This window comes from Procambarus clarkii, chromosome 49 (genome assembly GCF_040958095.1).
Source record: "Procambarus clarkii isolate CNS0578487 chromosome 49, FALCON_Pclarkii_2.0, whole genome shotgun sequence".
NCBI classification, from domain to species: Eukaryota; Metazoa; Arthropoda; class Malacostraca; order Decapoda; family Cambaridae; genus Procambarus; species Procambarus clarkii.
The window spans coordinates 6,140,529-6,165,006 of record NC_091198.1 but is presented as its reverse complement, the minus strand read 5'-3'; the positions used below and the strand labels follow the sequence as shown (position 1 = coordinate 6,165,006).

General features: G+C 44.0%; 2 protein-coding genes across 6 annotated transcripts in view; both read left to right on the top strand.

Moving 5' to 3' along the window:
- LOC123768334 (proteasomal ubiquitin receptor ADRM1-like) overlaps positions 1-24,478 on the top strand; it is a 435,185-nt gene that overhangs the window by 299,816 nt on the left and 110,891 nt on the right. The gene's annotated exons all lie outside the window — the stretch shown is intronic.
- LOC138351272 (serine/arginine repetitive matrix protein 1-like) lies at positions 9,983-23,383 on the top strand. The gene is made up of 3 exons (XM_069302903.1): positions 9,983-10,074; positions 14,482-14,700; positions 20,974-23,383. The coding sequence occupies exons 1-3, from the start codon at positions 9,983-9,985 to the stop codon at positions 23,381-23,383; spliced, it is 2,721 nt and encodes a 906-aa protein (XP_069159004.1).

Below are 24,478 nucleotides of genomic sequence, written 5' to 3'. Positions count from 1 at the left end.
CTCTGTTTACCGAACAGTAAAATAGGTACCTGGTTAATAAACGATTTGGTGGGTCATATTCCGGGGAACATAGGATTAAGGACTTGCCCGACATGCTATGTTTGCTAATACGCTATGTAAGAATCTCTCTCCCTCTCCCCCCCCCCCCTTCCCTCTCGCCCCCTCTCCCCCCCTTCCCTCTCCCCCCCTCTCCCCTTCCTCTCCCCTCCCCTCTTCCCCCCCCCTCTCTCCCCTCCCTCTCCCCTCCCTCTCCCCCCCTCCCCTTCCTCTCCCCTCCCTCTCCCCCCCTCTCCCCTCCCCCCCCCCCTCTCCCCCCCCCCGCTCCTCTCCCTCCCTCCCTCCCTCACATCACTGGAAGACAAAAGAGCTAAGGGAGACATGATCACCACCTACAAAATTCTCAGTGGAATTGACAGGGAGGACAATGAGAAGCTATTTATTATTGGTGGAACACGAACAAGGTGATACAGGTGGAAACTTAGTGCTCAAATGAGCCACAGAGACATTAATTTCTTTTTTCAGTGTCAGGGTAGTTAACAAATGAAATGTAACAGGTGATGTGATGTGATGGAGGAAGACTCCATACACAGTTTCAAGTGTAGATATGATAGAGCCCCCAATAGGCTTAGCAACCTGTGCACAATTTGATTGACAGTTGAGAGGCGGGACCAAAGAGCCCCAGGCTCAACCCCCGCAAGCACAACTTGGTTAGTTCACCTACATGCCAACACGAACACTCGCGCGCGCGCACACAATGTATACGCACACGCACACAGGAAAGCAGAATGACAATAAGGAAATGACAGTAGGTAACGCTGAAGAATTGTAGATAGAATAGTGAAGTAATCCATGAATATCCCTATACGAGGTGATAAGACGCGGTCATTGGTCTTCTGAGGTGGGGTTTTAATCCATGAACTTCACTCTACACGTTGCCACGAATGGTGTTGTGATGTGTAGTTATGGAATCATGATGTTATAAAAAGTGACAAGCTTGCTTGATGGATGGATGTTTATTTGAGTGCATTTATCAATCTTATCAGAAGTTAATCTACTACTCGCTACTGGCTGATTACTCACCTGAAGCCTCAATGCACTGCCGACTATCCATTTTTGCATTGTAAATTCCCCTTCCATCTCAGTGTTCCCACTTTCAACCCTCTACTGCACCTTTCCCCCCCCCCCTCAGACCGTCTAACTCCCACCCACCTGCAACTCTTACTCCACCTTCACACCCTCTACCTTACACCCACCCCTTTACCTCCCCCTACACAGTTAACCTCAAACCCACCTGCAACTCTTACCCCCCCCCCACATCGTCTACCTCTCAACCCCCGTCATTTTACCCCCCCCCCCCACGATCTACCTCACACCAACCCTATAACTCCCCCATCCGTCTACCTCACACCAACCCTAACTCCCCCATCCGTCTACCTCACGCCTCAACTCCCCCATCCGTCTACCTCACACCAACCCTAACTCCCCCATCCGTCTACCTCACGCCTCAACTCCCCCATCCGTCTACCTCACACCTCAACTCCCCCACCCGTCTACCTCACGCATCAACTCCCCCAGCCGTCTACCTCACGCCTCAACTCCCCCACCCGTCTACCTCACGCCTCAACTCCCCCACCCGTCTACCTCACGCCTCAACTCCCCCACCCGTCTACCTCACGCCTCAACTCCCCCACCCGTCTACCTCACGCCTCAACTCCCCCACCCGTCTACCTCACGCCTCAACTCCCCCACCGTCTACCTCACGCCTCAACTCCCCCACCGTCTACCTCACGCCTCAACTCCCCCACCGTCTACCTCACGCCTCAACTCCCCCACCGTCTACCTCACGCCTCAACTCCCCCACCGTCTACCTCACGCCTCAACTCCCCCACCGTCTACCTCACGCCTCAACTCCCCCACCAACCTCGACTGATTAACGGCGTCAGAGAGCTGGTGTTATTCTGATAAATAATTAATATCCACTCATGGATAAACAAATTGTAATCTTTATATCCTAAAATAATTATTTTTTCCGGATTACATTTCACGCCCGAAACACACACTCTCTCTCTTTCTCGTTTTCTCTCTTTCTCGTTTTCTCTCTCTCTCGTTTTCTCTCTCTCTCGTTCTCTCTCTCTCTCGTTCTCTCTCTCTCGTTCTCTCTCTCTCTCGTTCTCTCTCTCTCTCGTTCTCTCTCTCTCTCGTTCTCTCTCTCTCTCTCGTTCTCTCTCTCTCTCTCGTTCTCTCTCTCTCTCTCTCGTTCTCTCTCTCTCTCTCGTTCTCTCTCTCTCGTTCTCTCTCTCTCTCTCGTTCTCTCTCTCTCTCGTTCTCTCTCTCTCTCTCGTTCTCTCTCTCTCTCTCGTTCTCTCTCTCTCGTTCTCTCTCTCTCTCTCGTTCTCTCTCTCTCTCTCGTTCTCTCTCTCTCTCTCGTTCTCTCTCTCTCTCTCGTTCTCTCTCTCTCTCTCGTTCTCTCTCTCTCTCTCGTTCTCTCTCTCTCTCTCTCTCTCTCTCTCTCTCTCTCTCTCTCTCTCTCTCTCTCTCTCTCTCTCTCTCTCTCTCTCTCTCTCTCTCTCTCTCTCTGAATTTTAATTGCTAATTAATTCTGTAACAGAGAAAGCTAGTGTAACTTGTTAATATATTGTCTTCTCACTGGCGTACCGGTGCATTTAGTAGTGATAGATGGTTATTCCAACTGATCGCTCGCTCCAATACTGACTAAAATATTATATTTATATTTTTTATTTAAATATTATGAATGTAGCGAATATTATTTTTACTCATTGAAATTTCAGTTTGGGCGGGTAATGCATTTGGCCTGATTTGACGGTGCAATATTCAGGCAAAATAAAAAGGAAATTGCGAATACATTTTGCTCGTTGCATAGTGTTAATAAATTCTTGTTTGGTCGAGGGTAGATGGACGCTTTGTGTGATGAACTAATTGTACATGAAAGCGTTCACACGCACATATCAGCACGTTGGTATTTGCTCAAACATATGCACATTTAAATACACTACAGCCACAATTAGGAGAGTACACACACAAACACGCACATAGACCAACCCTCACCTGACCTACAGCTTCAAGTGTAGATATGATAGAGCCCAGTAGGCTCAGGAACCTATACATTAGTTGATTGACAGTTGAGAGGCGAGACCAAAGAGCCAGAGCTCAGCCCCCGCAAGCACAACTAGACAAGTACAACTAGGCAACAAGTACACTCATACTCACACACAACAAAGTAATAAATTTAACCTCGAAAAATTTGCATAGAGAGATAAAACATAATTAAATGTCTATAAATAACTATATTATGATACTTTGTTCCATAATTTTTAACATAAACTTAGATAACTTGATTACTTTTGACTTGAGGACTGGAATACTCAACAGTATATTCCATCAGGTATGTTACAGCTGCAGGCAGTATATTGCCTGATAATGCTGGACAAATTTACAACCAGAAGTGGGCTAGGAAGTCTGTCATATCAAAATTAGTTTCGGGCAAATTGTTCCTCATATTTTTAAGATTACTTGAGCCTACATTTAGTAATTGTTGTCTAGGGAAGTATGAAAATTTAATCAGTCACAAGAGGATAAAGAACACGCCCACTAGTTGGAAAATAAATTGCATTAACATAATTCCATCTTGCTATATAAGGACATGTATACATTTTTATTGTATATGAATGTCAAAATTTGCTTTTAAATTTAATATACTTTTATATTATCCAATAGAGCAGCCAAAACACACAACTAAAATACAGAAAATAAAGGCATCAGTCTGAGGATATTGGAAGAACTTGGAGACCGTTTGTAGAAACCTTAAGGCAATATTAATATCTTGTGAATGGTCTTTCTCTCCAAACTTTGCCAGTCATAAAGCAACAGCATAGATGTTACTGAAGCTTTGGGACTGTCACAGGAGTTACTGTATCCGTGTGACTGTAATAGGCATTACTGTACCATTGAGATTGTCATAGACATTACTTTGTGGCTACCTTGTGGAGGCTCCGGGGATCAACATCCCCACGTCCCGGTCTCCGACCAGGCTTCCCTGTTGGTCGTCTGGTCACCCAGGTTGTGGGACGCGGCTGCTCGCAGCCTGACGTATGAGTCACAACCTGGTTGATCAAGTATCCTTAGGAAATGTTTATCGAGTTCTCTAATGCCTCCCACGGTATTCAGTAATCTAGACATTACTCTAACATGTCCATCATAGACATTACTGTATCCTTGAAGCTGTCATAGAGAGTACTGTATATATATGACCGCAATAGACATTACTGTATCCTTGAAGCTGTCATAGAGAGTACTGTATATATATGACCGCAATAGACATTACTGTAAACTTGTGACTGTCACAAACATTACTCTACAACCTGTCAGTCTTTCAGTCCATCTGTCTTATGTTTGACTAGATGTCACATTTTCTCTACCAGACTACCCTTCTCTGAGATCACGTTTCCACATTATATTGTAGAATGTGCCATATTGACTAACTCTCACCCTCCTGGGCTGAGGTATGCTGAACTCTGTAAATGCTACATGAATACTGAAACACTTGATATACAGGATTTGTGCCCAAGATATGAAATGCATCAGTTATACGGTGTATGTGATGCAACATAACGAAGTCAACACACCGCCAAATCCACTCTCCATAAAAAGAATATATAAACTCGTCCTTAGATTTCTTATGGTTGTTAAGACTGAACCGGATGGAAAAATCCATTAACTCGTTTATCTTATGCACCTTGAGATGTTTGTCACCTCTGGACCACGATAATATTGTAAAAGAAAGTCGTGGGATCCTCATTTGCATACTCGCATTAATTAAAGAGGTTCTCATTTGCGTGAGATAATGAGGAAACACAATTTCTCATTTTGAACAAACTTGCTTAGTGGAATGTTGGAGTGTTTGGCGACTTGATTTTCATAATTTTCTGTTCCCTCAGATTTATCTCGCATCCGGATATAATGTTGATCATGTTAAATATATATCTGTTTGTAGATTGTCTGTGTGGGTGGCTGTCTCTTAGCACACTTAATGTCTTTATATGGCAAAACTTCTCACTTTTATAAGAATGTTAATACCTCTGCTTTTTCACCAGTTTTCTTGTTACAATCTGTCAGTAGACTTCGAATATGTCCGTATATATATATATATATATATATATATATATATATATAAATATATATATATATATATATATATATATATATATATATATATATATATATATATATATATATATATATATATAATGTCCGTTCTCCTTCCCATATATACTAAATGGGGAACCCTGCCGTACCCAGGTCGACCCGACCACTACGTCCCACTGTCTCTGTCTCTTTCTCTGAAGAAGGACAGGAATCGTTAGATTAAAATGTGTGGATTTTTTATGGTAAGATAAATATGTTTGTAACTAAGGTTTATTAAGTTATTAAGGTAACTAAGGTATAAGGTAACTTAGGTAACTCATAGGCGGGTCGTCGGCCCCATGTCCCCTTCTAACGGTGGCTTCCATTGTCATCACAAGGCATTGCGACACATGTGAAGTCTGTGGAGGTTAAATTGTAGACACGTTGTTAAATTGTGGTCCTTAGTTTCATTATCTATTTATAATATTATCTAAATTCTGAAAATTATATTGCCATGCAAGACGCGTTCTGATGGTCGATTTACATTCTGGGAGTCTAACACTATTAGGTCTAGTAAGGAAGTATATTTATTTTATATAAATTAAAATTAATTGTAAAAAAATCATCATAATTTCAGAGAAAATCCAGGCAAATCTCTGCCGGAGATGACTTTCGTATGTGCTGCATGAAGCAAGGGAAGAATTAAGATAATTTGGTAGAGGAAAGAAAGCGGAAGATGCACAGAGGAGGCTAATGAACCGTTCTCAGAGGTGCATACAAAGTAGTTGTTAAACCACCACAACTGTGCCACCACCACTGCATCATTCACTACTATTGGCGATTCACCCTGGCCACCACAACAGTTATGGCCAATACTATAACCCCCACCACACAACTACCACAAGTGGAGTCCCACAACCACCATATCCTCCCGAACTACCACTATGGCAGTCATAACCACAACAAGTATTATCAACACTTCTATTATGGCCGCTAAAAGCATACACCACCACAATAACTACCACTATTGTAGCATTACCACAATCACCACTACTTCAGCATCGCCACAACCACCGCTATCCAGCCACTACAATTGTGGCAACAACCACCACTACCACCACTACTGCAGCCTCACCACAATTACCCCCACTTCTACATCCATAACCACAATACCACAACCATCACACCGCACCCATTACTTTGCTCAAGACCACAACCACCACTACTGTGCCCGTCACTACAACCATCTCCACCACAACGACTATTACTGCAGACACCACCACAACCAAAAATTGTTGCCACAATCACCACCCACCACAACAATCAGCGCTACTTCTTCCGCTACCACAGTCACCACCACCATAATCATCCACCGCTATTGTGCGGCCTCCGCTTCAACAACCTCTACAACCATCACTACAGCCACAACGGATCTACATCACCACAACCATAACTTCTGCATACATCAACACCAGTGTCATCTCAACCACCACCGTCACTACCACCACCACCGTCACCACCACCACCACCACCGTCACTACCACCACCACCGTCACTACCACCACCACTGTCACTACCACCATCACCGTCACCATCACCACCACCGTCACTACCACCACCACCGTCACTACCACCACCACACTTGCAGCCATCACCGCAACCACCACGACTGCAGCTATAACCACATCCACATCAACGTCACCACAACCTCCACTACCAAAATCACCACCACTACCAAAATCACCACCTTTATCTCAACCATCCACCACCACAATGACAATCCTCACAACCACAACTGCAACTATCACCATCTCCATAACTACCACCATCATTACCTTATTCACCATTGAATCCCTCAATATTAACAGTAAAACCACCAATTACGAAACTGTCACTGTCAATACTACTTGCGGCAACACCACTACCAGTTAAACAACTCCTACAATCACCACCTCCACAATTAAAGCCACCAACACCATTACCATAATCACCCTCCTTTTCCAGCACCTCACCATAACTCATACACCATATGATAACTTCATCACTAGCACTTCTACCACAACTGTCACCTCCACCACTATTAACCACCACAACCCCCTCCATGACTGCTACCATTACATCTAAGGGGGAATGTATAAACGATACATAAGAACAATATACAATAAAAACATTTGCAAATAGATAATGCATCACATTGTCTACCAATAGACGGGGCTCGTGTATTTAGTCATCCGCTCACAAAGATTTTAACTAAAACACTAGACTCGACATCCCAGTAGAGCTGGAAATTTGCAAATGTTGTCTCAGTGTTTAAAAAATATCGGGGAACAGACAGGAGAAACTATAGAACAATGTCATTGACATAAATTCTTTGCAACAAAATGGTTATCAGAAAGTGAAGAATGGAGCACTGAAGGGATTAACTGTGTAAGAAGGTCAACGTGAATTTAGAGAGGAAAATCATGAGACACATTTGTGAGTTGTATTACAAGGCTGGATTGACTGCATACTCCAAGACTTTCAAATCGCACTGTATTGTGTTCCTCATAAAGAGCTGTTATTATAATATGAGGCAAGTTGCAGCAATTGGGATAAACACTGAACTTAGAAATAGGGTAAATGGAAAAAGGGGTAACAGTAAAGATGATGATGAACAAGAAGGCTGTGAAAAACTAGCTCTTCCATGGTTCAATTTTATGATTATTAATGTTCATAATTAATAATCTCTTCCCGAGGGAGAATTCGCACGCGTCATGTTGGTCGTTACTCGGAGACCTTAACAAGCTTCTTCCTTTCCACAAAAGGGGGGATGTTGTTTTCATATTCCAGATAATGTGTATAAAATGCGGTTCTTTCTGGTACACTTAAAATAACACACAGCCTTCCACAAAACCAGACAAATACACATGTTTGTTTTCGGAATGAATGATAGGGCAAGACTTCCTGCAGTGGCTGACTCCAACCTGAAATCCTCTTCCGGACTAACACGAAACGGATCCTAAATTCATCAGCTGTTGAAGAATGTTCAAGTTTTCACTGCTTCCGAAACTTACTTCTGTGATAAGTTTATTCATTATTAAATAATATTTCTTTGTTGCAACTACTCAATATCTAACATGTAATCCCTCGTCTAATTATCAACAAGTAACTGATGATGTGCATTCCATGCGGCACTCAGAAATGAAAGCCAACATCCGCTATTAAGATGAAAGAGTGCTAGAGCATTCTCATTGAACCCTTTATTCATTAGTTGATCTTCCAGCATTCACCCATTTATCATAATATTCAGTTTCCCCCTTGTCACATGCTCACATACATCTTTTGATGTTTTGATAGAAGTGACTTCAGAGCCCCGGTCAACACCATCTTGTCTCGTAAAGACAAAAAAGTATTACAACACTGCGCTATTCTCGCAGCATCAGGAGAAAGGTGAGCTATTCCCCCGACATCGGAAGAGTGCCCTATTCTCCAAATATCAGCGAAGCAGTGCGCTTCTAAAAGGATATCGGCAGAATAGTGCATTTCTCAAAAGATATCAGCAGAACAGTGCACTTCTCTTACGACATCAGCAGAACAATTCTCTAACCGCCTGACATCATTAGAACAGTACGTTTGCTTCCTGACATCAAGAGACCTCACTCGGTGTTTGCAGTGGGATTACCGAGCGCGGTGTGGCAGAGTTATGTCAAGCCATTTGCTACCTCGTTTACACGTTCTGTCAGTGCCACCATGGACAAGCCGGGTCCTCGCTCGCTTGTGTGCTTGCCCTGCTTCTCACCCGGCACACGACGTGAATAGAATTGGATTTTCACTCGCTTTATCACGATGCAGGAGACTAGCACACACTCTCGGTGCAGATTAATGTGGAGACCCGGTGCATGTATACATATGTATATGTGGGTGTACTCGCCTAATTGTGCTTGCATGAGGTTTAGCGTAAGCTCTTTGGTCCCACCAGTCAACCTTTAATTAACTTGTGAACAGGTTTATGCAATTAGGCTGGAACGAATTTGAAATAGTGATCGGTTTGCCCCCACTATTCTTGGCACCACCAAGAGAGATGGTGCCAAGAGGGGCCATGCCTCTTAATGTATTCCATTTATTCACTGTCCTCATACTGATTTAATTTCTCTAATATTTCTCTCTGGTTCGTGTACCCCCCATGCTCGGGTGGTTCGTGTACCACCCATGCTCGGGTGGTTCGTGTACCACCCATGCTCGGGTGGTTCGTGTACCACCCATGCTCGGGTGGTTCGTGTACCACCCATGCTCGGGTGGTTCGTGTACCACCCATGCTCGGGTGGTTCGTGTACCACCCATGCTCGGGTGGTTCGTGTACCACCCATGCTCGGGTGGTTCGTGTACCACCCATGCTCGGGTGGTTCGTGTACCACCCATGCTCGGGTGGTTCGTGTACCCCCCATGCTCGGGTGGTTCGTGTACCACCCATGCTCGGGTGGTTCGTGTACCACCCATCCAAAATTATCTGTTCTTACCTGCCCCATAAATTTTCCTGTGAATGTGGTAATCATTACTCGTCTAACTCATCTGTTTTTTAGTGAAGGAACAAGTAATTACTTTAGTCTTTCTTCGTAACTCATACTTGTGCCTTCTGGAACAAGCCTGATAGAATACTTCTGGATTTCCTATTCAAACCTTTCACCTTACTCTTACCTTATTTATTTGACTGTATCTGCTTCTCGTCTATCACTCGACTTGATACTAAAATAAGTGGCTCTGAGCAACTGATAAGTGAAGGAAACAGTTGTTTTAATCTGGGACTGACCTGAGGAATTTAATTGGGACTACTGAAAGTAGGAAGGAAATCTTATTGCTAACGATGGGGATAAATATTGACTTCACTATTGGAACAAGGGAGACCTTACAACTGATGATAGAGGAAAGGAAGAAAGATAATGATGACGAAGGGAGGTAAGAGATCTTACTTCTGTTAATGGGGGAAACGGAAGACCTTACTACTGTTGAAAGACGACCCGAAGAGACATTGCTGCTGATAGTGTCATTGAGAGAATGGGAGGAAGTCAGGGAAGAGAGGAAGGTCACTAGAGAGTTTGAGGGCGTCATTGTTCAAACTCGTCCTTCTAGAATGATAGTCGTTCTTGTAAATGTTGGGATGAGAGCACCAACATATAGTGTTAGATCCAGAAACCACTTTTTGTGCTATTATTTCTATGTATTCCGGAAAAATAGTTAAAAACCAAACTGAAATATTCGTAGGCCTATTATAGCATATATGTAGTATATTAGGCCTAAGATAGTGTGTAAAAGGTCTAAGATTGCTAGGAGATGTTAGGTAAGGTCGTATATTTATGATGCAAATAAAAATGTTTCAGGTTTGTTCAAATTCACCAATACAAAAATCTACTTTCTGGTGGTCTATCTCCATCATCACACTTAAAGTCACTTGTGTTGTCGCGTCTTGAGTACTGCTCAGTACTCACTTCCCCCTTCAGAGCAGGAGAGATTGCTGAAATAGAGGGAATACAGAGAACATATACGGCACGCATAGATGCAATAAAGCACCTAAATTATTGGGATCGTCTCAAAGCCCTCCAAATGTACTCACTAAAAAGAAGGCGAGAGAGATATCAAATAATATACACGTGAAAGATACTGGAGGGCCAAGTACCAAATCTACACAGTAAAATAACAACGTACTGGAGTGGACAATATGGAAGAAAATGCAGAATAGAACCAGTGAAGAGCAGAGGTGTCATAGGCACAATCAGAGAACACTGTATAAACATCAAAGGTCCGCGGTTGTTCAACACCCTCCCAGCGAGCATAAGAAATATTGCCGGAACAACCGTGGACATCTTCAAGAGGAAACTAGATTGTTTCCTAAAAGGAGTGCCGACCAACCGGGCTGTGGTGGGTATGTGGGCCTGCGGGCCGCTCCAAGCAACAGCCTAGTGAACCAAACTCTCACAAGTCAAGCCTGGCCTCGGGCCGGGCTTGGGGAGTAGGACTCCCAGAACCCCATCAACCATGTATCACTACATATGGTAACCATGTGGTCGAAATTACCAATAAGTACTTTCCTATTAGGATCATGGGCTGGAAGTTTTACTGCTGATATGTCATAGTGTTGGCTCTCGAAGTGCACTGATAAAATGCATCGAACCTTAATTAATAAATTCCTGGATGAAACACATGTTGGTTTATAGCCTCCCCCTGGTTACACAGGTTGCCCAGGGTGTCATGTACAACCACACACACTCTCTCTACACACACACACACTCTCTCTCTCTCTCTCTCTCTCTCTCTCTCTCTCTCTCTCTCTCTCTCTCTCTTATCTGCCTCGGCGTTCACCTTTCATCTAGGATACATAACCAGTCTCAAGTCTTCCCCACTCGATACACAAGTTCTTATCAGCACACACTTCACAGATTGCCTCCTCCTATTCAGTAGTCAGACTCTCAAGGAAAGGAAGAAAGTTTGAGCAGGAGGGTGTGACGGTGTCTTGATACAACACACTCTGCGCCAGAGTGTGTGTGTTTGCCCTTTTTTTTTTAATCTTAGTTCACTGTAACTTTGATGAGTGTTCGTAACACTTTCGTTATATTTTTTACCAAATTAACTGTAACTTTAATCGATGTCTGGAATACTTCTAATGTGTTTTGTGCCTTGGTTTATGTAATTTTAATATATATTAGACGTATTTCTTGCGTATATTGCTTCCTTGTTAACTATAACTTTAAAGTGTGTTACGCATGCATGTAAATTTTTGATGACGCAACCACACATCAGCAAGTAAAGAAAAGACGACGTTTTGGTGTGTCGTGTACCATTATCAAGTCTTGTACCACGACCTGACAATGTGTGGTTTGGTCATCATATCTTCAGCCACATTATTGTGACTCATCGTCTACATTTTATTTTTTTTTTGTTGAAAATACTTTTCTCCCGTGAAAATATTATTTAATGTAATTATTTTAATATAATGTCGGTGCCTGAGCCGACCTGGCCGTCCACAGAATATAAATGTACAGATACAATTGTAAACAGCAGAGACAGTCTCTGGAAACAAATTCACAATTTCAGACACCGTTTGAGTCACAACCGTCTTCTCTTAAACGGGAGCAATGGGGCCGACCTCGACCAGCGCATGTGCAAAATTTGGTCAGGGTAATCCCACGTGTCTAGCCTCCATCCTCGGACAGAAAAAACAGGCTAACAGATATATACTTCTATAGATTAACATTTATAAACTATATCATAGCATAAAATGTTAAATATGTTCTAGCATACCGATAGTCTTTATTTCATACATATATCATATGATGGTATCCCAGAGACTCTCCAATATACTGTACATCACATGAAGGTATCTTAGAAACTCGCTAGGATACTGCACTAATACCCCCCCCCCCCCTTAGGCTGGTCGTAGTTGCCGTTATTGGTCCTCCTATGTCCGTATTGTACCCCAGACAAGTCACCCAGCAAAGTTGGGTGAGTCTAGCCCCAAGATTATAGCCTCCAACCTTGGACAGACGAGCAGGTATTTCCTCTTACATGTAGAGTGGCATCCCATATAATGAGTTCGTACTGTTTCAAATTATCACTAATATTATCTCAAATGAAATAATACTTGGTGTTATCGCAGGGAGCCGGAATACGTGACGCTACCCCAGATAGCAATGGGGATTTTTTATATGCCTGGGATCAAATTTAATTTTTAAACCGCCTGGGATTTTATATTTACATATTTTCGTACATTTGCAACCAATGCCAAAGAGGTATTCTGAAATCTGCCATGGTGTGTGCTATCTCAGATGGTGTTTTTTTGATATATCAGCAATACTTCATGCGGTCTAGGTGGTTATATCTACAATACTTTGTCATTTTGTGAACCTTGCCTGCACACACACACTCACGTCTACCCCTATCTATAGTTAGTTGCCGACTAACAGTTAAATTAAACCTCGGATATTGTATTACGTGACCAGGTAATGGGTGATAACTGGTTGAGCTGGTGGTTGGACTGGCAGAGGTGAATAGTGTGTGTAAAAGATTTGCACTGTATTTCAGGCGTTAGAGGGGGTATGTCTGGGGGAAACGATAGAGGGTGTGTCTAGGGAACTGCTATAACCAGTGTTGGTCTTTTGTTATAAAAATAATAATTAATGCAAATAAAGAAAGAGGGATTGGAAGCGTGAGAACGGGTAAACCTATAGGGCTGCCAAAATATGATGATTTCATAACATGTAGGCAACTGGCTGCGTCTAAGAGGTCTAACTTTGTGAATTAGTCACGTTTTAAACAGTTATGTATGAGGCGTTAGGGGATGTGTGTCTGGGGGACTTCAGAAGGTGTGTCTGTGGGACGTTGGAGAGTTTATGTGTCTAGTTTATAGACACAGACAAATATTACAGACAAAGCACTATATATACCGACGCGGCCACTTGTTCTCGCTGGGACACGTCTTGAGTTCATGACTGCCCTGGGTGAACTGATTCCTGTTTACCACCATATTCTCCATATCCCTTCTGCTGACTAAAAACGTCATTAGCAAGACAGAAACTGCGCAGGGATAAAATATGATGACAGCCTTCCACCGGGGAACAGAAAATGTGGTAGGATGCCTTCAATAGGTGGTGCTGTTATAGTGTCATAGTCACCTCCCTCAACAGAGGGCGTTGTCATCGACCCACCTCCTAAACGAATTGTGGGTGGTATTGCTCCACAGGTGGCGTGGATATCGTCACACCTCACTCCTCAGATTGCGTCGAAATTATCACAGCTAACATCATTTATTAATCCACAATATATCACTAATAAAAGCCAGGGATTTGCAAATTCCACGAGCGTGTATATGCTGCAAGGAAACAACTGTAAATTTTCACGAACATGTAGATCAGTCGGGATTCTATAAACAGGAATTCCTGAAGCTCATATTTGCGCAGTAATTGTCATCCAAGACAATACACGTATTTAACTGAAGTACTCTGATGAGGTAAGTGGTGAGTCTTTCAAGTAAGGTTTTGCTGGAACTCTGAGGCTCCTTCCAGAAGTCATGGATGCTCACTATAAATAATTAATTTAAGGTTTTGAAGCGAGACGATGAGGTTGGGAGGGTGGGAGTATGTCAGGTACGAATGGGAGTTTCTGTCGCTCGAAGTTGTGTAAAGGCACTTCAGAATGACTTTCTAAGACCCGTTCATATGAATTGACTTTTAGAAACACTCTTTTCGCTTTCTGTGACGTTTAAGCCACATAATTTCTGCTCAACTTTTGCACCTAGAGTAAAATTTCGTTCGATCAAATTAATGGTTTAGAATAAAAGAATTAATTTTAAATAACTAATTAAACCTTAAGATGTCGGCATACTAACATTGTGTCAACGATTGTGGCTCTCAGGAAGCACAAGACACGACTCCTGTTCACAATTAAATATGACTTGTCAACCAAGGTGCCAAGTGAAGGTTCTGGCTTGCCAATGAAACTGGCCTCTGGAAGAATAAGGATTGCCAACGAAAGTCCTCCCCTTTCCCCAGGGGAACAATATGGCTCGCACATGCAAGTGCTCTCCTGCAAGTATATAGCATGCCAAAAGAGCGATCAAAGGCTCGCCTCGCATCCCTGATTTTAACTTTTTTTTTTAACTCGGCTGTTTGAGTTAAAAGTTATCCAAGAATGTCAAAACTTTATACAGTAGCTATCTATCCGAGGGAGAATTTTACACCCGATCACTTATCTTCGCTTGAGGATCACCTTAATGGGAAATCTATGATTAGTTAAAAACAGGTTAAAGGAACTTCATGCCAATATAGTTGTAAGAAAATTAGGTCTAACGGCTAATATTTAGATACGATGAAGTTTTCTCTCCTCTCTATTATTACAATAAATAATTCGAAATTGATGATATATCACCAATAATTATCGTTTTCTAATATTATTAGCAATTTTAGTATTATTACACTGCAAAATATTAATTTCAGAGCTATTGACGACCCGAGAAAAATACAATTGATGTCTCTCACGTAGGAACAAATATACCGATCAGTTGTAAGACAAGACAATGGATGGCAATCTCACCTTCATAAAATATGCGTAGAATATTGCACCCTAATGCGTTAAGAAACGACCTAGTCATCTTGCAGTAGCACATCATCTAGAGGCTAAGGCATTTATTACACATCAACTCTCGAGTAATGCCTGTAATAGTGTATACTATATGTAATAGTGAATACTAATATGGGATTCCCGTCCACACTCGTCTAAAGTTGAAGGAGCAAATTCAGTTTAGGGCTGTTCGCCAAGTGTAAAATAAACAACATATACGTTACCTACCGCCGCACCTCTAAACTCTCCAGCAAAGAAAAGATGTGCATGATCTACGTGCGTAGATCGACTTGAGAATGGTCCAGGACGGACCGAAACGTCGTCGTCCCTTCAATTTCTAGTGTGTGGTCTGGTCAACATGATCTACGTGTATTCTGCGAAGGTCCAAAAACACACACACATGCCTCATTTAGCTCTTCTACAAGTTCCTTCCGTAAGAAATACCAAACAAGAGGCGCAATATGTGACAACTAGAAATATGTTCTCTTTGCACGAACGGAAAAATGTAGGAGCTCTTAACCACACGAAACACGTAACATTATAGAATGTATTTTGGCCGTAGATGGGCGACCGAAACTAAGAATCTTCAGTTATTAAAGTCTTGCAAATTAATGTTTACTAAATAACAACAGTTCTAAATATAAAAATTAACCAATGCTGCAGATAACTAACTGTACAGGAAAAATGCAGTTTTATTTGTATAAGTGAACGTTAACTCCAAACTTATAATACTTTCGATTTTATCTTGTAACTTTAATATTAGTGACACATGAGTTTTTCAAAACGTTTAATTTTCTCAGCAGCATAATTTGAATTGGCATCTATAATAAAAATATTTGTTGAATTTTCATTATAGGATGTTATGATAACTAAACCATATATCAGAAAGTGAAGAAGCGACGACGTTTCGGTCCGTTTTGATTATTATCAAATCGGTTACTCGACTTGATAATGGTCCAAGACGGACCGAAACGTAGTCGCTTCCTCACTTTCTGATGTGAGGTTTAGTTATCATCAGCCACATTATTGTGACTCACCGTTTGTATGTCATGCTAATTGTTTAAATATTATTTCTTCAATTATATAGAAAATAGTATCTTCAGATATGTAATATTTAAACCTTAATGATTAAGGTTTTGCTTTCAAAATAGGAAAGCTGCTGTTATATATTTTTTTTTCAAAATGAGTGCAGCCTCTTTCGTATATTAGTATATTAATAAAATCGTTTCTGTGACTATTCGTAAATTAATTGTGAGATTGAATTCACTGTGAAATTTCTTGATTTCAATTAAGATTTAAACTATATTTGCAACATGCTGCATTGTCGTCTATTTTTATGTTAACTTTTCAACAAATTAACAAATACTTCACGAACATATTGCATATATTCACATACAGTTTCTGAATAGTTCTGAAGTTTGTTTTGTGTTCTTATAGCTTCAGTAGGGTAGTAAATTTCAGTGTAAGTTTGCTTACTATTGATCTGACAAATCTGATATTCAAACTGCTAGATGGCAGACCACTAGGACCAACCCTGGCATGTAATGCCAGGGAGCCGGTCGGCCGAGCGGACAGCACGCGGGACTTGTGATCCTGTGGTCCTGGGTTCGATCCCAGGCGCCGGCGAGAAACAATGGGCAAAGTTTCTTTCACCCTATGCCCCTGTTACCTAGCAGTAAAATAGGTACCTGGGTGTTAGTCAGTTGTCACGGGCTGCTTCCTGGGAGTGGAGGCCTGGTCGAGGACCGGGCCGCGGGGACACTAAAAAAAGCCCCGAAATCATCTCAAGATAACCTCAAGATAACCTCAAGATAACCTCAAGATAATGTATCATCACGAGAACCAGGTAAGCCTCTTTTCCTGTGTTGATCATTTCAACCTGTCGTTATTAACAGTTGAGACCTGTATATTAAAATATTGAACTGTTTTTCCATGCATCGGAATCTAAAGCTAATTTTATACCAAAAGTACTGAATATATCTGCTAAAAGCTTAAAATCTTAATCAGTCGGACTAACCATTTGAATAGTTTTGAACTGAAACTTATCGTAGAAGACCCAGGACAAAGGTTCGATCCCGCAATTCAGTTTCAAATATCTACTCATAAATATACCACGTTATTGTGATTTCGTTGCGTATTATCTTGGAAGATTGTTGTACCTTACTCCATATATAAACGCGTATGGCGAATTGTTATTTATATTGGAGAAAACATGGCTCTTCATGAAGTATTTTTAATATTTATCCAACACGCGGCAAAATTTAAGGACTTACAAAACACAAGCCATATTATTTGTTTAATATTTCTCAGTAATAGCAAAGCCGTTCAGTACCTTGAAACTCGATCGACTTACATCTTGAGGTTATCTTGAGATGATTTCGGGGCTTTAGTGTCCCCGCGGCCCGGTCCTCGACCAGGCCTCCACCCCTAGGAAGCAGCCCGTGACAGCTGACTAACACCCAGGTACCTATTTTACTGCTAGGTAACAGGGGCATAGGGTGAAAGAAACTTTGCCCATTGTTTCTCGCCGGCGCCTGGGATCGAACATAGGACCACAGGATCACAAGTCCAGCGTGCTATCCGCTCGGCCGACCGGTTCCCTGCGGAACATACCTGCGGAACAATTTGTATACATACCTATACAAATTGCTGGAAACATGCAGCTCTTTAAAATCTTCCCCCCCCCCCTCCCTCCCCCCCCAAAAAAAATCTTATGAAGATAGCATGAATTTATATTTAAGATTTTTAGGAGTTCTAGCACTATATCATTATTTATTTTATCTCAAACACAAAGCCAATTGTTAAGTGAGTAACTGTTCACTGAAAACAAGACAGTATATAATAAATTGATTTTGCATATCTTTTGTGCAACAGTTAACAACTAGGATAAATAAAATATAGGCCAAAGAAACATTAACGGTCACAGTATCCACCGAGACTGATGGCATTAAATAAGAGATGTTTCTGCCATAGTCTTAAGCAGTAGGTTCTTGGACATGTTCACACCACCTTGACCTTCCGAACCCTCGAGACAATGTGGGGTCGAGGTGAAGGGAATGAATGGCTGTCTCCATCACAATGGTTCACTAGTCGACCCCCCAAGATTCTCCTTATGCCAAAGGTCTCCCTTACATCTTATCATAGTGTTCTCTATTCCTTCCTCTGTCAATACTCCACCCGTTATACGCTACTCAGAATGTGTTCTCTTCAGTTCCACTGACACTATTCTTTGCTTTATTCTCCTCTCACCGTGTATCTCTACACTACCTCTGTTCATTTAATTCAGGATTCTAGTTTTAGAATTTAAGAACTGCAGTAACGTTTCTGATCTTAGGTTAGTGGAGTAATAAATACAAAACTGCTTCGTTCTTTAACAATTTAGGACTTTTCTTTTCAGCAAATAATACAGTTTAATTTAGTCTTCGGAGGGCCATAACTAAAATATATTTTTTGTCCCTTATATTCTTATCCCCTAAACCGTCCACATTCATAAGCGAGAATGTTTGTCTGTCTCTCCACGATCGAAGACTAGACGCTTGTGACATTCCTCATCCAACTTTGCAGGGGAATTAGAGGTGGAATTAGAATTCAATTAGAGGTGGACGGGCCCAAACGTCACCCCCTTCCATATAATCATTGAAAAGCGGCTAACAGAGTCTCTAGAATTTATCCTTAGAAACGATGTACATGAAATACATGTTGACCAGACCACACACTAGAAAGTGAAGGGACGACGACGTTTCGACTTGATCGACTTGAGAATGGTCCAGGACGGACCGAAACGTCGTCGTCCCTTCAACTTCTAGTGTGTGGTCTGGTCAACATACTTCAGCCACGTTATTGTGACTCATCGCCTGCACACACTAGAAAGTGAAGAGACGACCATGTTTCGGGCAGTCCTGGACCATTCTGAAGTCGATTGTGATACATTTATCACAGTAATACATTTTTCAGAAACTGAGAAAGAAAAATAGAAGGGAGAGAGGAGGGGATTGAGGGTAGGAGAGGAGTGATATTGGGGAGATAAGAACGAGGGAGAGGCAGATAAAGGGGGGGGGGGTGATGAGGTGAGAATTGTGGAGAGAGAGGGATTGGGTGGGAGATTGGGAGGGAAGGAGACGGGGAATGTCGGGGGTGGGGGGGAATGTAGGGTAACAAGTGGAGGTGGTGGTGAAGGGGATATGGGAAGAATGTACGGAAATGGAAAAAGGGGAAAGGAGGGTAGGAGAGTGAAGGAGGGAAAGTGAGAGACGGAGAGGGTGGATCTTGGGAGATAAATTTGGAGAGAGGGGAAATGGCGAGAGAGAGAGGATAGGGTAACAGAGATAAGAGAGGGGGGTAATTGGAATAGAGGGGAAGATAGATGGGGAGAGAGACCCGGGAACAGCCGGGTACCCCACACCCCTCCTCCTATTCACTTACATTTATCTCTTTCCACTTGTATACAACCTCCTTACACATGCATGTTACCCCTTTCTCTTCTCGTTTACACTTCTACTTGAATACACTTAGACATAGAGGGTATACACGCATCCCTCCACTTGTATACCCGCTCTCTATACTTGTATACACTCTTTCTATACTTATGTTGTTGAATATGTCCGAAAGGATAAGATTAATAAGTCTAACACGAATCTTCTCAATATTACGTTTTTCTTCACTGTCGAGGATAATTGACAAATTAACTCTCCATTAATTTTTTACATTTTTATTTTTGGTCTGACGCCTGAAAGCGTTTCCTGAGGGCTTCTTACATTTCCAAAGACTAGTTTACACATAACATACATCATACTTATATTCGTTTTGGGTGAGGTGATATGACACAAAAATTTTGGGTGAGGTGACAGAACACGAATCAATGGGTATAAATTGGGCATGAAAACATAAGAATGGAAGTAACTACAGAAGGCCTATTGACCCATACTTTCTCTTGCTGCTTCTATGTTGGTTCTGGGGTCTTGAAGTGGGTAGAATATAGTTATACATTAATTGGCTGTTGATTGCTGGTGTTGACTTTTTGTTGTGTAGTGCCTCGCTGATGTCGAGTCTCCTGCTATCACTGTATATATCGATGATTTCTGTGTTGCTTGTTAAGATTTCTCTGGTGATGGTCTGATTGTGAGAAGAGATTATAAAAAAATATATTCCTTGACGGAGCCCTTTCTATACTTGTATACCTTCTCTCCCTACCAGTAAGTACTCTTCCTCCGCTTGGATGCTCCCCGTCCTCTGCTTGTATTCCCTTTCATTAAACTTGTTTACCCCTTCTTTCAACTTGATTACTCTTTCTCCCTCTATCTGTATACTGTTTCCCTGCACTTGTATTCTCCAGTCCCTATACTTGTATTCCCTCTCCCTCCAACAATATATACTCTTCCTCCACTTGTATACCCTCTCCCTCCAACAATATACGCCCCTCCTCCACTTGTAAACCCGTATACCCTCTCTCTCCAACAATATACACCCCTCCTCCACTTGTATACCCTCTCCCTCCAACAATATACACCCCTCCTCCACTTGTATACCCTCTCCCTCCAACAATATACACCCCTCCTCAACTTGTATACCCTCTCCCTCCAACAATATACACCCCTCCTCCACTTGTATACCCGTATACCCTCTCCCTCCAACAATATACACCCCTCCTCCACTTGTATACCCTCCACTTGTGTCTACCTCCTGGGTCGTAAACCTCTGCCTTTAAGCTGCACTCAGAGACGAAACTTTATAATATAATTTTCAAAGCGACTCAAAGTGGATCACAAAAAACGTAATAAAGCGAGGCACCCAAGACGGCCACCAAGCGAGGCACCAAGACGGCCACCAAGCGAGGCACCAAGACGGCCACCAAGCGAGGCACCCAAGACGGCCACCAAGCGAGGCACCCAAGACGGCCACCAAGCGAGGCACCCAAGACGGCCACCAAGCGAGGCACCCAAGACGGCCACCAAGCGAGGCACCCAAGACGGCCACCAAGCGAGGCACCCAAGACGGCCACCAAGCGAGGCACCCAAGACGGCCACCAAGCGAGGCACCCAAGACGGCCACCAAGCGAGGCACCCAAGACGGCCACCAAGCGAGGCACCCAAGACGGCCACCAAGCGAGGCACCCAAGACGGCCACCAAGCGAGGCACCCAAGACGGCCACCAAGCGAGGCACCCAAGACGGCCACCAAGCGAGGCACCCAAGACGGCCACCAAGCGAGGCACCCAAGACGGCCACCAAGCGAGGCACCCAAGACGGCCACCAAGCGAGGCACCCAAGACGGCCACCAAGCGAGGCACCCAAGACGGCCACCAAGCGAGGCACCCAAGACGGCCCCCAAGCGAGGCACCCAAGACGGCCCCCAAGCGAGGCACCCAAGACGGCCACCAAGCGAGGCACCCAAGACGGCCACCAAGCGAGGCACCCAAGACGGCCCCCAAGCGAGGCACCCAAGACGGCCCCCAAGCGAGGCACCCAAGACGGCCCCCAAGCGAGGCACCCAAGACGGCCACCAAGCGAGGCACCCAAGACGGCCACCAAGCGAGGCACCCAAGACGGCCACCAAGCGAGGCACCCAAGACGGCCACCAAGCGAGGCACCCAAGACGGCCACCAAGCGAGGCACCCAAGACGGCCACCAAGCGAGGCACCCAAGACGGCCACCAAGCGAGGCACCCAAGACGGCCACCAAGCGAGGCACCAAGACGGCCACCAAGCGAGGCACCCAAGACGGCCACCAAGCGAGGCACCCAAGACGGCCACCAAGCGAGGCACCCAAGACGGCCACCAAGCGAGGCACCCAAGACGGCCACCAAGCGAGGCACCCAAGACGGCCACCAAGCGAGGCACCCAAGACGGCCACCAAGCGAGGCACCCAAGACGGCCACCAAGCGAGGCACCCAAGACGGCCACCAAGCGAGGCACCCAAGACGGCCACCAAGCGAGGCACCCAAGACGGCCACCAAGCGAGGCACCCAAGACGGCCACCAAGCGAGGCACCCAAGACGGCCACCAAGCGAGGCACCCAAGACGGCCACCAAGCGAGGCACCAAGACAATCACCAAGCGAGGCACCCAAGACGGCCAGCAAGCGAGGCACCCAAGACGATCACCAAGCGAGGCACCCAAGACGGCCACCAAGCGAGGCACCAAGACGGCCACCAAGCGAGGCACCCAAGACAATCACCAAGCGAGGCACCAAGACGGCCACCAAGCGAGGCACCAAGACGGCCACCAAGCGAGGCACCAAGCGAGGCACCCAAGACGGCCACCAAGCGAGGCACCAAGACGGCCACCAAGCGAGGCACCAAGACAGCCACCAAGCGAGGCACCCAAGACGGCCACCAAGCGAGGCACCCAAGATAACCACCAAGCGAGGCACCCAAGACGGCCACCAAGCGAGGCACCAAGACAATCACCAAGCGAGGCACCCAAGACGGCCACCAAGCGAGGCACCCAAGACGGCCACCAAGCGAGGCACCCAAGACGGCCCCCAAGCGAGGCACCCAAGACGGCCCCCAAGCGAGGCACCCAAGACGGCCCCCAAGCGAGGCACCCAAGACGGCCACCAAGCGAGGCACCCAAGACGGCCCCCAAGCGAGGCACCCAAGACGGCCCCCAAGCGAGGCACCCAAGATAACCACCAAGCGAGGCACCCAAGACAGCCACCAAGCGAGGCACCCAAGACGGCCACCAAGCGAGGCACCCAAGATAACCACCAAGCGAGGCACCCAAGACGGCCCCCAAGCGAGGCACCCAAGACGGCCCCCAAGCGAGGCACCCAAGACGGCCACCAAGCGAGGCACCCAAGACGGCCACCAAGCGAGGCACCCAAGACGGCCCCCAAGCGAGGCACCCAAGACGGCCCCCAAGCGAGGCACCCAAGACGGCCCCCAAGCGAGGCACCCAAGACGGCCACCAAGACGGCCACCAAGCGAGGCACCCAAGACGGCCCCCAAGCGAGGCACCCAAGACGGCCCCCAAGCGAGGCACCCAAGACGGCCACCAAGCGAGGCACCCAAGACGGCCCCCAAGCGAGGCACCCAAGACGGCCCCCAAGCGAGGCACCCAAGACGGCCACCAAGACGGCCACCAAGCGAGGCACCAAGCGAGGCACCATTATATTTCCTTACGACAAAAGTCATCTCGGTAAGATGCAACATGGACGTTGAAATTTTGGCACTTTTATTGGTCAATAAGAAAAACCTGCCAATTAGTAACACTGAACATAAAGGGACACTTCTCAGTTACATTTGTGGCATGTTGAAGGGAAATATATGCATAATATATTTTGGAAGCAGTCTTTCTTGCAAAAATATGTCGTTGAGTATGACCGAAAGGGTAAGATTAATGATTAATGAATAAAAGTTTTGAACGTTTATTTGGGGAACTGAATTGCTTTATAATCGTTTACAAAGTTCATATTAAATTTTACGAGCGTATATTACTCCTACGCTTTAACATCATCATCGTCTCATCACTAATATAAAGTACGTCATCAACTCCAGCACATTGTGACGCTTGACGTCATTAACTCTTAAGAGATACGATTAGTTTGAAAGTCTTTGACGAAAACAAGAATTGCCATAAAATCTGAAGGCAAACCAAAATAAAAAAAAAATGGTAGCCAAATGATTTACATTTCTAAATAGATTTATATATTTTATATTTCTATTATGGGAAACATGAGAATTTCATAACTTACGTGCGAGCAAAAAACTCCTATTTTTATTATTCATTAATATGTACCCCATCTACTGATTTCCAGAGAATAATTGAGAAAATTTATAAGAATTAAATTTATATTGGAGGAAATTAACTGGATAAAATCGTTGTGGCTTTGTCAACAATGTACTTACAAAGGAACTAATTAACTTGCCTGAGGCCCAGTGCTTTTATGGCTTTTGTTAGTGAGGACATGAGCAGTTCTAATTTGGAGACCGGATATACAGTTCTGTTAATGGGAAGAGAAAGTGTTACATAAAAGCTCTTAAATGAGGTAACAGAAACAAGGCAAGTTATTATGACTCATACATAACATTTAGAAAATTACATAAATTAAACGATGTAGTGTCTGCTATTCATTTATTATATTAAAATTCTTTTCATTAATTTTGTGTTTGCTCAGATCAGATATGTCAAGAAACACCTCGTATGACACCGTATTTTACTCGGTAAGGCACACTTGCAGTGTTAAATTTAAAACCTGATTAATAAATTAATAATTTCTTCAAGCGAGTCACTTTAATAAGGTGATGTTAATGCGC

Bases quoted from the DNA above. Each gene is read 5' to 3' on its own strand.
- LOC138351272 (XM_069302903.1), top strand. From the start codon at position 9,983: ATGGGGATAAATATTGACTTCACTATTGGAACAAGGGAGACCTTACAA. The intron at 10,075-14,481 runs GTAAGAGATCTT...TTAAACCTTAAG, and splicing joins GATAATGATGACGAAGGGAG to ATGTCGGCATACTAACATTG. The intron at 14,701-20,973 runs GTATATAGCATG...TAATTTTCAAAG, and splicing joins ATGCAAGTGCTCTCCTGCAA to CGACTCAAAGTGGATCACAA.